General features: G+C 47.2%; 1 protein-coding gene, 1 long non-coding RNA gene and 4 other non-coding genes across 6 annotated transcripts; 5 read left to right on the top strand and 1 right to left on the bottom strand.

Annotated features, from left to right (window-relative positions):
• Positions 1–45: 45 nt before the first annotated feature.
• Positions 46–7,062, top strand: LOC132218931 (uncharacterized). Its single transcript, XR_009449328.1, has 3 exons — positions 46–112; positions 1,292–1,425; positions 6,614–7,062. It is a non-coding gene; the product is annotated as an uncharacterized LOC132218931 (long non-coding RNA).
• Positions 635–706, top strand: TRNAC-GCA (transfer RNA cysteine (anticodon GCA)). The gene has a single exon. It is a non-coding gene; the product is annotated as a tRNA-Cys (tRNA).
• Positions 2,333–2,404, bottom strand: TRNAC-GCA (transfer RNA cysteine (anticodon GCA)). The gene has a single exon. It is a non-coding gene; the product is annotated as a tRNA-Cys (tRNA).
• On the top strand, positions 5,170–5,241 carry TRNAC-GCA (transfer RNA cysteine (anticodon GCA)). Its single transcript has one exon. It is a non-coding gene; the product is annotated as a tRNA-Cys (tRNA).
• A 2,198-nt stretch (positions 7,063–9,260) lies between the features above and the next one.
• On the top strand, positions 9,261–13,230 carry RPL23 (ribosomal protein L23). The gene is made up of 5 exons (XM_059670831.1): positions 9,261–9,347; positions 9,889–9,972; positions 10,268–10,396; positions 12,856–12,969; positions 13,096–13,230. Exons 1-5 carry the CDS (start codon positions 9,335–9,337, stop codon positions 13,176–13,178), a joined length of 423 nt encoding a protein of 140 aa, XP_059526814.1. The 5' UTR covers positions 9,261–9,334; the 3' UTR covers positions 13,179–13,230.
• Positions 10,003–10,138, top strand: LOC132219453 (small nucleolar RNA SNORA21). Its single transcript, XR_009449462.1, has one exon. It is a non-coding gene; the product is annotated as a small nucleolar RNA SNORA21 (small nucleolar RNA).
• Positions 13,231–14,982: the final 1,752 nt, after the last annotated feature.

The raw sequence follows: 14,982 nt of genomic DNA, 5'->3' as shown, positions 1-14,982 counted from the left end.
GCGCCGCGGGCGCGGGCGGGGGCGCGCGCGGCCAAGCGCGCTCCCCGGGAGCCGGGGTGCTGCGCGGAGGCGGGTTCCGGCCCGGGGTGTGGGGCGCGGGGTGCGTGCCTAGGTGAGTCTCGAGGGCTCCTGGTGCCCGGGTGCTCCCAAGCTGGAGGCGCCCTGGAGAGACGCCGGCGATGCCCGGAGCCCTTCCCGCGCTGAAGGCGCCTCGGGGCCGGTGTGGCGGGACATCTGGGGCAGCCGGGAGGCGGGCAAACCTCTCGCCTCCGGTCCAGGGTGGGGTTGGAACACTCCTGAAGGCCCGAACTGATTCACCGCATTCGGGGCCTTTCCTTTGTACCCGTCGCTACCTGGCATGAACCCACGGACGGAATGGGAACCCCTTGCCCCGCACCTACATTAGCCTCCCTGCCCCCTCACGTCTTCTCCCACTTTTGCGGGGCGGAACCTGTCCCTCCCGCCGGTTCTCAGCGCCTCGCAGCCCGGGCTAGTTCTCCCCTCTCCGCACAGGCTTCCCGGAGTTCCCTGATCCGGGCACCTTCCGCTTTCCGCTTGGCCTCCTTTTCTCCTTTATGCCTTTCTCCCACCCTCGGTGCATCCAAAGAACCATCTCCAGGAGACAGAACGGTGCGGGGGTATAGCTCAGTGGTAGAGCATTTGACTGCAGATCAAGAGGTCCCTGGTTCAAATCCGGGTGCCCCCTCGGTGGCTTTTCTTCCCTGTGACTAATATAGCATCGTCTTTCTTGACTTTTTTATTTTAACATTGAGTCCTGGATTAAAAGAAAACAGAAACGATTTTTTCAAAAATGCGTTTCTCGTTTTCCAACCTCAGCGGAGAGCTTTCGGTTTTGCTTTGCACCTAGCAGGAGGAGGAAGGGTGGACATGTGGGCAAATCTGGCGTGATTACTGGCGCCGGAGGTGTCGGGATTTCCGCGGCCACGGGTTCCGCGGACAAAATGACTACCCCCAGTTGGCGTTCCGTTTCGGATGGGGATGTGGGTGGGTCAAGGGGAAGAAACCCACAGCCTTTCTCCAAACTTCAACTTTTTTTTTAATTACCGGTGACATGAAGGTGCTATTGCTCATAACACAGGTAGAGAGTCACAGCACTTTTGAGAAGGTTAAAATGCCCCCATGCACTTCCATAAGCTCATTTTAATTTACAAAAATAAAGTTACCTCCTAATACAAACTGACATACACTAATGCAGTGGTTCTCAAACTTGAGTGTGCATCAGAATTACCTGGAGGACTTGTTAAAACACCCCCAGTTTCTCATTCCATAGGCCTGGAGTGGGCTCCGGAGAGAATTTGCATTTCTGACAAGTTTCCAGAAGATGCCGATGCTGCTGGTCAAGGGACCACTCTTTGAGAACCACTACACCAGTAATTCAAGGCGATGGAGTTCCATGGCCTAAAGGTAGGGACAGATATTTGTTGGCTGCATCACTGACAGTATGGCTGCTAAGCCAGAGGAAAACAGTAAATGTGAAGGGAGTAAGGACAGCCCTTTCGACTAGGCTTTGCCCCAAAAAAGGAAAAAATAAAGGAGAAAGGAAAAGGCATGCTGCTGGGGTCAGAGGGCACCTGCGATATTTTAAACCCGGAATTTGGTTGTGTCATCCCTCCGGGCCCTGGGGAATACTCCAGTGCGTTTTCCCCATGGCTCCCACTACTGTTTGGTGCGTCTGAGGCTGGACAGGGGCAAAGCTGTCCTCCTGGTGCAAAACCTAGACCCTCCTAGACACGAGGCCTCAAACTTACCCCAGGCCTAAGGCTTTTCTTTGAGCTAATATGGAGGAGAAAGCTGTCCACTTTTCACCTTTTATCTGTGTATTCTCCCCCCACCCCCCCCCCCAGGGGAAGGGAGAGGGGGAGAGAGAAACATCAATGAGAGAGAATCATTGATCAGCTGCCTTCGGCAGGCTCCACACTGGGGATGGAGCCCACAACCCAAGCATATTCTCTGACCGGGAATCGAACCTTGGTTCATAGGTCGATGCTCAACCACTGAGCCACGACGGCTGGGCTAACTTTGCAGTTATATAAACCTATTGAACTTTGGATTCATCCTCCCAGTCTTCCCTGTCAGAGTATAAACTAGGCAAAATAACTCTGCCCTGGCCACCTCCAGTCTCAAAGAGGGTAAGGAGGTAAGAGTTGGTTGCTTCCTTTCCACCTTTTTTTTTTTTTTCTTTCCACCTATTGAGAGTAAGCTTCTTCCTGCTGCGTCGGGGACAGCTTGGAAGTGCCTGTGTTAGTGGGATTGCATTCGTGTTACTATGGGTTACGCTTGAGTGAGGAGAGAAAAACATCAAGGTCATATGAGGGGGCACCCGGATTTGAACCGGGGACCTCTTGATCTGCAGTCAAATGCTCTACCACTGAGCTATACCCCCAGGACGTGTTTTGTTTGTCCTCCCTGTCCACTTGTGGTGACTCAATATAATTAGGTTCCACCCACACCAGAGTGTTGGCAAGCTTTGTGTTCTAAAGCCCCGCCTTCTTTTGTTGGTAAGTGTTTGATACATTCTTTTTTATGCCAATCCTAATTTTTTGTACTGGAATGTTTACTTGTTCAACATTAGGTACTTCTTCCTAAATTATATCAAATTCATGTATGATGGGAAACGAAATTAAAAGACCGCCTGAAAATATGGCCCTTTGAAAACATTAACTTAGGTACCAAACCACCTTTTCTAGGTATGGAACATGCTTTCGAAAGAAAGACACAAAAGTCCTGACTCTTCGCTGACAGACTAGAAATAAATGCACAAGTGAATAAACAAGAAAATGCACAATAGTGATAAGGGAAATATTAAAACTGAATTTTTAATCCTCCCTGAGGATATTTTTTTTTCCATTGATTTTTTAAAGAGGGAGAGTGAGTGGAAGGAAGGGATAGGGGGAGGGGGAGGGAGAGACATGGATTGGTTGCCTCCCACTGGCACCCCTAGTCTAGGACAGGGATCCAACCTGCAACACTTTGGTGCGTGGGCCGACTTTTTTTTTTTTTTTTTTTTTGCGTGGGCCGACTTCTAACCACTGATCCAAACCAGCCAGTGCTAAAATAACTTTTTATTTATTTTTAAAATATATTTTTATTGGTTTCAGAGAGGAAGGGAGAGGGAGAGATGGAAACATCAATGATGAGAATCATAGATCGTCTGCCTTCTGCACGCCCCCTACTGGGGATCAAACCACAGTACGAGCATATGTCCTTGACCAGAATGGAAACTGGGTCCTCTTCAGTCTGCAGGCTCGCACTCTATCCACTGAGCCAAACCAGCTAGGGCTAAAATAAAATTTTAAAAATTACGAGTCTGCATTAGGAAGCTGTGAGGGGTGCTATTTCAGGTTGGAGAGTCATGGAAGGCCTTTGTGTGCAGGTGAATTTGGAGTTCAGACCTGAATGAGGGCATATTCCAGGCAGAGAAAATGGCTCCTACAAAGGCCTTAGGCCTAGGGGGCTGGAGAAAGGTGGACAAGCAGAGGTCGATTCAGGAGAGCTGGAGAAGGCCTTGTACGATTAGAAAAAGAATCAAGCTTTTTTTCCCCATTTCTTTATTTTTTTTAAGATTTTAAAATTGATTTTTAGAAAGAGTAAAAGGGAGAGAAAGAAGCATCCATGTGAGAGCAAAACATGGGTCAGCTGCCTCCTACATGCCCCCCTACCAGGGATGCAGCCCAAAACCTGGGCATATACCCTGACCAGAAATCAAACAGTGACCCTCCTGGTTCATAGGCATGATACCCAACCACTGAGCCATGCCAACCGGGCTCCAGTTGACTTCTTTTTGGTAACTTAAACCTGGCAGGTGGGAGTATCTGCACCTTGGGACATCAGGGCCCCCAAGACTGGTTCTTAGCCATTGACCACTATACCACTGCTTCTCACTGGTTCTGATTTTCTCTAAAAAGGAAGAGTCAAGCTCTTCAGCTAAGAGAGTGAGGAGGAGAGAGAAGGTGTGGAAGATTTGAGACAGGAGAAAGTATGTGAATTAGTCATTTTGGAGACTGGGAAAGGGAACCTAATTAGCCGTTGGAGTACTAGACAGAGAGCCTGGAGCAGAGGTCCTCAAACTTTTTAAACGGGGCCAGGTCACTGTCCCTCAGACATTCCACACATGCGCACTGCGGGCCCGGGACCAGTCGGCTGCTAAGCAGGACAGGCAGCGACGGCAAACACCCGGCGGGCCGGATACATGTTTTCGGCGGGCCGCATGTGGCCCGCGGGCCGGAGTTTGAGGACCCCTGGCCTGGAGGGACACAAACTTGTAAGCTTTCTTCCAACAACATTCAGCTGCTTTGGGTGCGGGCTGGGTGTAATGAGATAGCTGAGTTTAATTCGGATTGTGGTTTGGCCGGCAAGCACAACCCAAGGCTTACTAGTATAGTGAACGAGGCACTGTGCCAACTTCTGTAGGGAATACGAAAAAGAGTGCAACATGGCCCTACCGTCAAGGAACTTACAGTCTAGTTGGAGAAACAATACATATACAGCAAGGGGAGAAAGATGACTGGCCATCAACGCTAATACAGAGAGCAGCAGAACTGCGAGACAGGTAGTTGATAGTGAGAAAAATGAAGTATAGACTTCCTTTAAAATCGGTGGTGAGAACGAAGAAATGGACAGGCAATCACAGCTAAAGGGAGAGGGTTTTTTTTGTTTTGTTTTGTTTTTAGGAAGGATTTTTTTTTTTTTAATTTAAGGGAAGCCTGTTGAAAGTTGAAGGCGCCAAGGAAGCAGAGGAAGTGACTGGAGAGAATAGGGGCACCTCTGGCACCGGAGCAGAGAGGGTCTTGAGAAAGACAAGGGAAGCACTTCCGCTTGGGCGCAGCGTACTGGGCTGCACAGGATGGAAATGAATCTTCAAGAATTCCCAGATGCCAGAGGTAGAGAAGGCCGTAGTTAATGTAGGAGAGGAATCCCACCACACACACCCCACCCCCAGCACCTTCAAGCACAGGTCAAAGTGGACTTCGCTCTTTTCCCCTAGCACTTGAGTCCTGATTGCCTCTGTAATCTTTTCTTAGTTCTTTAGTATCTTTCTGGGAAAACCAAAGCAGTTGATCATAAATGCCAGACTACTGTTAATCAGCTGAGACAGGTCTGGTCAGTAAGCACTACAATTAAGCTGTAAATCTCACCCTTCCCAGCAGAGGGGGTATAGCTCAGGGGTAGAGCATTTGACTGCAGATCAAGAGGTCCCTGGTTCAAATCCAGGTGCCCCCTCACTGTGTCACTTTTAAGCCTTACCAACCATTAAGATGGTGAGAAATAAAGGTAACATTAACCAATTCTTACAGATTTCACAATCAGTATCAGGGTCAATTTGCAAACAACAGGAGTACTGTACAATGTGATATCTACAACTTTAGGGCAATGGTTCTTATACATGGAGCTTTATTTAAAGAGGCTACGAGACATTTGATATCACAACAGATGAAATGTAAAAATATGAAGATCCAGCTGTCTTTCCTTAAGCCAGATATTAGAGGGATTTCCAAAAGCATGTAGTGCGAAGTCATTCTTTTTTTTTTTAATCTTTAATTTCTTTATTGGTTAAGGTATTACAAATGTGTCCTCATCCCCCCATTAACAATCCCCCCGCCCCCCGAAGCCATTCTTCTCATTAAATTTTATTGTTTGGGAAATTGTAGTTATTTTCCAGGCTTATTATTTTAAATGAATTAACAAATAATTAAACATTCACAATTTTAATTTCTAAACTGGTAACTGTCAACAGATGGAACCGCCGAGGCCGGTTTGGCTCAGTGGATAGAGCGTTGGCCTGCGGACTGAAGGGTCCTGGATTCGATTCCGGTCAAGGGCGTGTGCCTGGGCTGCGGGCACATCCCCAGTGGGAGATGTGCAGGAGGCGGCTGATCGATGTTTCTCTCTCATTGATGTTTCTGACTCTCTGTCTCTCTCCCTTCCTCTCTGTAAAAAAATCAGTAAAATATATTAAAAAAATAGATAGAACCTATATAAAACAAAAATTTTGGGGGTGGATCTTCAATAATTTGAGAATGTAAAATAGTCTTCAGATGAAAATATTTGAGAAGCACTGCTCTCAGTAAAGAGGTGGCTCAGGGCGGAGAATGTTGGGGTTGTGAGATGACCCAGGAAAAGATAACATTTGAACAGAGTTATAAAGAATAAATAGTGGTTAAACCAAGAAAGAGTCCATAAATCCAAGCAGCCTGGTATTGTCGAAGTGTGAAGTGTAAGAGGGAAGGTGACAAGAGATGAGGCCAGGAAGAAGAGAAGTCATTTCAGGGAAGTCTCTCATGCTGTGCTAAGGAGCTTGGACTGTGTAAGCACTAGAAGGCCAACACAGGGTTTTAAGCAATGAGAGATTATGGTCGGGCCATTTAGATGCTGTTGCAATGGCCTCTAAAAGGCAGACGTTTGGATAGAAAAACTTAGGAAGTAGAGTTAAGTCAGTAGACCTTGCTGATTAGGTCCGTGAACTTGGGAGAAGAGGAGAATGCATTGTGCCCCTGTATTCCGGTTTAGACACTGGTGGTAGCACCAGCCCAGAAAACTAATACGGGCAGAAGAGCATGTTTTCTGAGAAAATTGTGGTTTCTGTTTTGGACAGCTTGGGTTTCAAGTGCCCGTAGGGTGAAGGTGTCCCAATCATCAGTTCATATGCAGATGTTCCTCGACTTACAATGGGATTACCTCCTGATAAACCCATCATAAGCTGAAAATATTGTAAGTCAAAAATGCATTTAATACTACAATTGGTGAGTATGGTTGTTTACCCTCATGATCACATGGCTTACTGGAAGCGATGGCTTGCTGCCACTGCCCAGCATCCCTAAGAGCCTCATACTGCATATCGCTAGCCCAGGAAAAGATCAACATTCAAAATTCAAACTACAGTTTCTACTGAATATGTATCACTTTTTGCACCATTGTAAAGTAAAAACAAACAAACTTAAGTTGAACCATTGTAAATCTTGGACAATCCTTACTGGCCACAGCTAAGCAGAAATGTCTGGGCTGGAGATATAGACTGGAAAGTGATCAGCATATGGACAGTAATTGAAGCTGTTGGGTGGGTATTAGTGCCTATGCTTTGGAATCAACCAGATTCGGTGGCATTTCAGCTCTGCCTTTCATGATCTGTGTGATCTTGTACTCATGGCTTGACCTACTGCTCAGTTTTCTCCTCTGTAAAATGAGAATGCTACCTATATAACAGGGCTGTTGGGAGGATCCAGGAAGGCATATTCCTATAAAATGCTAAACTCAATGACAGGCACTTATTAAAACTCCATAAATAGTATTTTTCTATTATTTGTATCATGGAAACCATGAGTGAAGAGTGTTAAAAAGATGGGAATATTCTCAGTGTGAAATGCTGTGGGTCAAGTAAGGTAAAGACAGAGGAGTGTCCTTGGGTTTTGAAAACAAGTAGGCCATGGTGACTTTTCTAGTACAATTTCAGTGTATATATAATCTCTAGTATAACTTCAGTCATACAGTGAGTATAAAAACTAGATTACAGGTCTTTAAGTAATGTGCTAATGCAGGAGGTGAAGAAGTAGAGACAGAGAGAGAGAGACAAACATCATCTGGCACCTGCATACCCACCACTGGGGATCAAGCCTGCAACCTGGGCATGTGCCCTGCCGGATCAGGAATTGAACCAGTGACCTCTTGGTGTCTGAGCAGATGCTCAACCACTTACCACACCAGTGGGCACCTTGGAAACATTTTGACTCTTCTTTTTCTTCCACACCCCACAAACACATCCAGAATCTGACAGCATCACATTACCTCTACTGCTACCACTTGAGCCCAAACCACTATCCTCTCTCTCCTGGGTTACTGCCAGAGCTTCCTAACAGATCTCTTTACTTGTATCTTTGTGTCCTCTCCCACAGTCTAGTCTCAACTAGAGAGATCCTTCTGACATAGTAGTCAGATCCTGTTTAAGCAGGGAAATGGTTCCTCTTCTCAGTCCATGTGGTATACAAAGCCCGACATGATATGATTCCATCACGTCTTAGCTTCTGACCTTGTGTCCTACTCTTTTTCCCTTCACTTGCTCTACCCAGACACACCCGGTTTCCCTGCCGTTCCTATAGTTCAGGCACACTCCTGCCTTAGGGCTTTTTATTAGCTGATGACTCTAGACCAGTAGTCGCCAACCAGTGGTCCGAGGACCATGGGTGGTCCGTGAGGTCCGAAAGGTTGGGTTGGCAACCGCTGCTCTGGACTGCTCCTCCCTGGACATTGGTATTACTAACTCACTTATCTTAAAGTCTTTGCTCTAAATGTCAACTCCTTCCATGAAGCCCACACTAACCATTCTATTTTAAATTGCAAGCTACCCCTCCTCCCACTTCCTGATGTCGCTTACCTTGTTCTGCTTTTCTTTTTTTCATACTACTTAACATCATCTAACTACATATTGCAATTATTGTATCTACTAGAGGCCAGTGCACGAAATTCATGCATGGGTAGGGTCCCTAGGCCTGGCGGTGGCCTTCTTTCATCCTGTGCCGCCCCCTGGTGGTCAGCACACATCATAGCGAGCAATTGAACTTCCAAGGGAACACTTTGCATATTAGCCTTTTATATAGAGAGAGATTTCTATATATAGATAGATTGTTCAGTGTCTAATATCCATCTTCACCACCACCCAGCAGTGAGCTCCATAAGGGCAAGAATGTTGATCTGTTTTGTCCTCTGATATAGTCTAGTGTATGCCCAGGACAGTATCTGGCATAAAGTGGGCACTCAATATTTAAATGAATGTAGTACTAACAGAAAGAAACCAGGAGAATGGAGGAGGCTGACGCTGTGAAAGGGGTAATTAATAAAGCAAGATGGGTATGGGGCCAGGCACACCTATAGCTGTAATGATCTGTAGTCCTAGAATGGCACTTCTCGATTATATCACAGCCTAATGAACCCATTTAGCGTTTTCCCCTAGCCCTCCCACACCCTGATCTTTGGGGGCCCCCCGCACAGCACAGATGTTTTTACCATTTCAGAACGTAGTATCCAGGTCCCTGGCACTAAGGGCTCAAAAACAGGTTGTTGGGTAAATTAACAAACCAACGTTTCCGTGTTCTCAACTACTTTCGAACTCGTGGAGGGGAGACTCTAGGTTTCATGCGCTCCCGCAGCCCTCCACCCCGTAACCGCCCACTTCCAGGGTTTATTACGTCATAGCACGCCGCGCTGGGGGAAGGGGCGGGCTGAGCAAACTCCGGACCACGTGACGATCGTGGGCGGGGCGCAAAGGCTCATATCCCAGCATCCTTTGTGAGCACTTCCTTTCCATCCCTTTCCGGCGTCCAAGATGTCGAAGAGAGGTGAGGTTTTGGCCCTGGGTGATCCCTCTCCATCTGCTGCGTGGTGGCTGCTGGCCTCGCCGGGAGCGGCGGCCATGGGCAGCTGGGGCGCTTGGCTCTCGTCCGAGCCGGAGAGGGTGAGGAGGGGCCCCGCGAGAGTACTGGCTGGGCCCCCGAAAGTGGCGGTCGGGGGGCCTGGAGAGTTGAGCTGCGGGATTCGGACATGATGCCGGACCGCACCCCGCGTGCTCGCTGCGCGCCCAGCGCTGCGGGAATGGGGTTGAATCCCGGTTGACTTAGGCCCGAGAAGGGGGGGACTTGCGCGGTCCCCCGCTTTGCAGGGGGAACGCCGTGGTGCAAAAGTCGGAGCGAGACTTGAGTCGTACAGGCCCCTTCATCTCAACCTAAAGGTGGTTGTAATGAGTTGGCTGTTTGCCCTGAGGACTGGTTGGCACATGGGAAGGGAGCGAGTCCGTGCATATGCGCATGAATTGAAAGCCTGAGAATGAAGGGGACTCCGAGCCCTGGCCGGACGGCGAGCGCTCTGCTGTTTCACCCACAGGACGCGGCGGGTCCTCCGGGGCGAAGTTCCGGATTTCCCTGGGTCTTCCGGTAGGAGCCGTGATCAACTGTGCTGACAACACCGGTGAGACCTGCGGCTGCGCCTGCCCACCCGCCCCTTTTAAAAGCACTCGTTGGGCCTCTTGCTGATGACCCACTGAGCCGTCAAGAAAGGGCAAAGGAAAAACACCGCTTTTGGGTGAAGCGGCAGCGTGTTGTGTTGCTTTGCTTCAATCGGTGGTGTGACAAGGTGTCCGCCTTGGGGTGGGGGTGAGTGGCGGGCGGGGGGGGCTTTGGAAGTGTTGGGGGAAACGTTACCACGGCCGAGCTGCCTAATAGACCCTCGGAAGAACATCACTTCTGCTTACACTCCTTTCTAGGAGCCAAAAATCTGTATATAATCTCCGTGAAGGGGATCAAGGGACGACTGAACAGACTTCCTGCCGCCGGTGTGGGTGACATGGTGATGGCCACAGTCAAAAAAGGCAAACCGGAGCTCAGAAAGAAGGGTGAGTGAGTGACCGAGCCCTCCTTGCTTGTTGGACAGCCGGAGACTTCTCCCGTTACTGAGTAATTTTACCGTTCTCCAGGCCTCTTAAAGCTTGATTTCCTTAGAGAGGCAATGTGAGATCAATATTCTAAGTTCTTCATTGACTTCCCATGTACACTAGGGGCTCCACCCCCCAAATAGTTACTCTGTCATTTCCCCCAGCAAGTTCAGCTGGTAATTATAGGCCACCTCACCTACCTACACACATGGAAACAAAAGCCCTGTGTGTGTGACATGTAGGGTTGTCTCTTAAGGTCTTGAGTTCATTGCTGACTCCCTGGGCTACAGGTGGGTATGGTGGTACTGAGTAAATACCTGTTTTTGATGCTGGTTTGGAGTTCACCCAGGTGAGATCATAGCCTTAGGACCTGGCCTGTCCTCAGGCAGGTTTCCTTCTCTGGAACTGCTGATTTCAAAGGAGATGGTGGTACTTCCTCAGGTGGGCACAGTCAGGCAAGGTGCTGAGCGTGTAGAGCAAGGGTCCTCAAACTTTTTAAACGGGGCCAGTTCACTGTCCCTCAGACAGTTGGAGGGCCGGACTATAGTTTAAAAAAAAACTATGAACAAATTCCTATGCACACTGCACTTATCTTAATTTGAAGTAAAAAAACAAAACGGGAACAAATACAATATTTGTATTTGCTTGTGGCCCGCGGGCCGTAATTTGAAGACCCCTGTTGTGTAGAGCATTGGGCCTGTTCCCTAGCACTTTGTAGGTACGAGTATCACATGGTATTTCTCATTCTTTAAGACAGGTTCTTTTTTTAGATGAGATGTAACCTTTGTGGTTGCTTCTGAATTTCTTCTGATAGAAACTAAAACAGGGAGCTGCCTTTCCCAGAAGTTTTCCTGCGAGGTATATGAGTTAATCAATGTGTGGATTGGGGTGGACAGGCTTCCCTTTTAGAACACTTGCTGGGTCTGATGTGTGGCCTGGGGGGCTGTCAGGGAAGGGCAGAGCAATTGGCCATGGCTGTGGGTGAGATTGGCAGCAGGATGTGCTGTGGGTCTCAATCAGTATTGGGACAGACCAGAGAACACTGCATGGTTCCAAAAATAGTTGTGCGTTTTCCACTCTGTTAATGTCTTCTTTGGCCCTTAGTTCTGCTAACCAAATACTTCTCATCTTAGACTTAACATGTAATGCAGAAGTGTGGAAAGGGGCAAGACTGGAAGGCCAGGGTCCTGGGTTAGATCTGTAGGTTCACCTGTGATAATGTAAATGGGTTATAAGTAGATCAGGGTCCAACAGGTGGTGCTCAGTAATGTCTGTGTCCATAGAACTTGACTCAAGGATTGTCAGGCTCCCTGACGGTGTGTGGTGTGTATGTGTGTGTGTGCCTTTATTGATTTCAGAGAGGAAGGGAGAGATACCAACATCAATGACAAGTGATAATCATTGATCGGTTGCCTCCTGCATGCTGCCTACTGGGGATCCAGCGTGCAACCTGGGCCCTTGACTGGAATCGAACCTGAGACTTTTCCGTCCGCTGGCTGCCGCTCTATCCATTGAACCAAACTGGCTAGGGCACCTTACTATGTTTAAATAACTGGAATATCTTGAGAGTTACAAGGAATGCCAATGCAAATCGAATCCAGCATGCAAAAACAGATTCTGATAAAATACCAAAAATGCATGGTACTTTTGCTGACAAAGAAAAAAAAAGCCCAAACTGAAACAGACAGCAGTGACTGCAAAGAAAAGGCCTGGTCAGGGAAAACCAAATTCAGCTAATACCCAAGGAAATGCAACATCAAGCTCTCACTCCGGTCCCTGATTACCCTCCAAACTATATTTTATTCCTTAATAATTTAGCCAAAGAGACTAATGAGATGTTACCTATGCTGGTTTCAAGGAAGTATGTTTGGTGCCTGAGAGGCATGGCATTGCATTTGTTGAATTTGGAAACGACAGGCTGGTGCTTCCAAGGATGCTTCACAAGGATTTCATTAAGATCATGCTGTCCTGCCACGAAGAGCGCCTATGCTGAGAAATAACATTTGGAATAGTTGTCTTTAAAGGATTTGGTGTAATATACCATGTGGTCAGGCCATTCAATAGTTGGGTGGGTAGTGATAATGAACTTTTTGATCAAGGTATGTACTTTCTTGAGGGTTTGATATGTACTGGTTGGAATATTGCCTAATGAATTAACAGTTTGGCCTCTCCACGTGTTCAGTCTGGAGTGTGGGGGGCGGGCAGGCTATTCCCTCTTCTATGATACTAGGATCTTGACAGTATCCACCCATTGGGTGAAATGGGAAAAAGTATAGGAAGTGTTTAGCAAGTTTCCTGCGTACGTACATCTGTCCAAGTCGGAAATGTTGGGGAACTAGACGATGTGTAAACTGCTTTCTTATGGTGGCACTGGGACCTGACTTGAGAGATTAATGGCTGCTGTCCTTTTTCCTCCTCAGTACATCCAGCGGTGGTAATTCGACAACGAAAGTCATACCGGAGAAAAGATGGCGTGTTTCTTTATTTTGAGGATAATGCGGGGGTTATAGTAAACAATAAAGGGGAAATGAAAGGTAAGAAAGGACCCACAATGTTCCTTAGATCTTTGAGATTGGGTGATTTCATTCTTGGGTCTAGAGGAGTACAGGCAAAGGAGGGACCCTCTGATCTTACCCGACACCTTTTCTTCTTTTATGCAGGTTCTGCCATCACAGGACCAGTTGCAAAAGAGTGTGCAGACTTGTGGCCCAGGATTGCATCCAATGCTGGCAGCATTGCATGATCCTCTGGTGTATTTGTAAAGGAAAAACCCATTAAAAATTGATGACATGAAATGCTTGCCTTCTGTTCATTTCTACATGGCACTCTTCTTGATACCATGTAACTCTCCCCTCCTTTGTAAAACAAACTACTCTGCAAACTTTCCGTGGATGTATGTAAAAAAAAAAAGATAGTCTTTGCACTGTGGTGAGTGTACAGAACTTTTGCAACGTCCCAATTTCTGCTGTTAAAAAACACACTAGATATTTGGGTTTGGAGTCCGTAAATAAGTGGCAGGTACTGCTTGATGATAGGATACCCCAGAAAACTGCTGTGCAGTGAGAAAGATATTCAAGACTAGAGGCCTGATGCCCGAAATTCGAGCAAGAATAGGCCTTCCTTCCCCTGGCTGCCGGCACCAGACCAGCCACCGGACCAGCGGGGAAGCTGGTTTTGTCCTTCTGGATGTCTCATCTAATTAGCATATTATGCTTTGATTATTATAGATAGGTAGAGTGACTGCTCAGATCCTAGACATGCTTATGGAGCCCAAGGGGTGATGTCAGTAGGAACCATGTACACACTTATATGCACACATGCATTGATAGGTTTTCTTGGAGATTTGCATGTAAACCAGGATATTTGTAAAGCCTAACACATGGTAAATGCCATGCCTCTTGTATATGATTAATATCTGCAGCAGTTTTTGCCATAACATCTTTTTTTAACATCTTTATTGATATCAGAGAGGAAGGGAGAGAAACATTGATCAGCTGCCTCCTGCACACCCTCTACTGGGGATCAGGCCCACAACCCAGCATGTGCCCTTGACTGGAATCAAACCTGGGACCTTTCAGTCTGCAGGCTAACGCTCTATCCACTGATCCAAACCAGCTAGGGCTGCCATGTTTTGACAGGATGGCCATATATATGCCAACCTCTGTTCTGAGAATAAAAGGAGAGGATATAATTGTGTCAGCGCAATAGGCATAAATCCTGGCAAGTGTGCCTGAAGGTATTGACTTCTATTGCAGCTTTTCTTTCCAAACTGAATTAGGTGACATATTGAGGGTATGGGGAAAGAACACTTTGCTGGTTTGGATTAATGCAGCCTCATATCTAGTATATGAAAATACTCTGCCTTAAATGTTACCGTTAAGGTGGGTACAATGTAAGGCTGAAGCTTAGAGTACATGAAGGCCCGGCCTAGCTCAGTCACTTGAGATGACTACCTTCTGTCCAAGATGAGGGATGGAATGTACCAGGACTAGAGGGCAGTGATTTTCAACTGGAGGAATTTTTTTTTAATGTGGCCAGGCCATATCCCAGACCAATTAAGTCAGACTGGAGGTAGCATCAGTACTTTTAAAAGCTGCCCAGATTCCCAAGGTGTAGCCAAGACTAAGAACCAGTGCTCTGTTTAGACTGAGCCTTGGTTTCAGGAATACTGAAGTCTCTAAAATAGACTTTCTGCTACTGCATTCTCCAGCCTGGTGAACTTCAAATCTGTGACAAGCCCCCAGGTCCTTTACTGAAAAAGAATCCTGCTGCAGGCATGGCTCGGTGTTTGAGTATGGACCTATGAACCAGGAGGTCACGGTTTGAATCCTGATCAGGGCACATGCCCAGATTATGGGCTTGATCCCCAGTGTGGGTGTGCAGGAGGTAGCCGATCAATGATTTTCATCATTGATGCTTCCATCTCTCTCCCTCTCTGAAACAATAAAAATATATTTATTAAAAAATATGTTAATAGTGAGTAAAATAATCCCTCCTTGAGCCTGTAAAAGGATGAATAGCACCTCAGAGCCTGTGTGAGCAGTCCG

The sequence above is a fragment of the Myotis daubentonii genome, chromosome 16, assembly GCF_963259705.1.
Source record: "Myotis daubentonii chromosome 16, mMyoDau2.1, whole genome shotgun sequence".
NCBI classification, from domain to species: Eukaryota; Metazoa; Chordata; class Mammalia; order Chiroptera; family Vespertilionidae; genus Myotis; species Myotis daubentonii.
This window is presented reverse-complemented; position numbering and strand designations above follow the sequence as displayed.

Excerpts from the sequence above, each read along its gene's own strand:
- RPL23 (XM_059670831.1), top strand. Across the intron at positions 9,973-10,267 it reads CAACTGTGCTGACAACACCG|GAGCCAAAAATCTGTATATA; the intron begins GTGAGACCTGCG and ends ACTCCTTTCTAG. Across the intron at positions 12,970-13,095 it reads CAATAAAGGGGAAATGAAAG|GTTCTGCCATCACAGGACCA; the intron begins GTAAGAAAGGAC and ends TCTTTTATGCAG.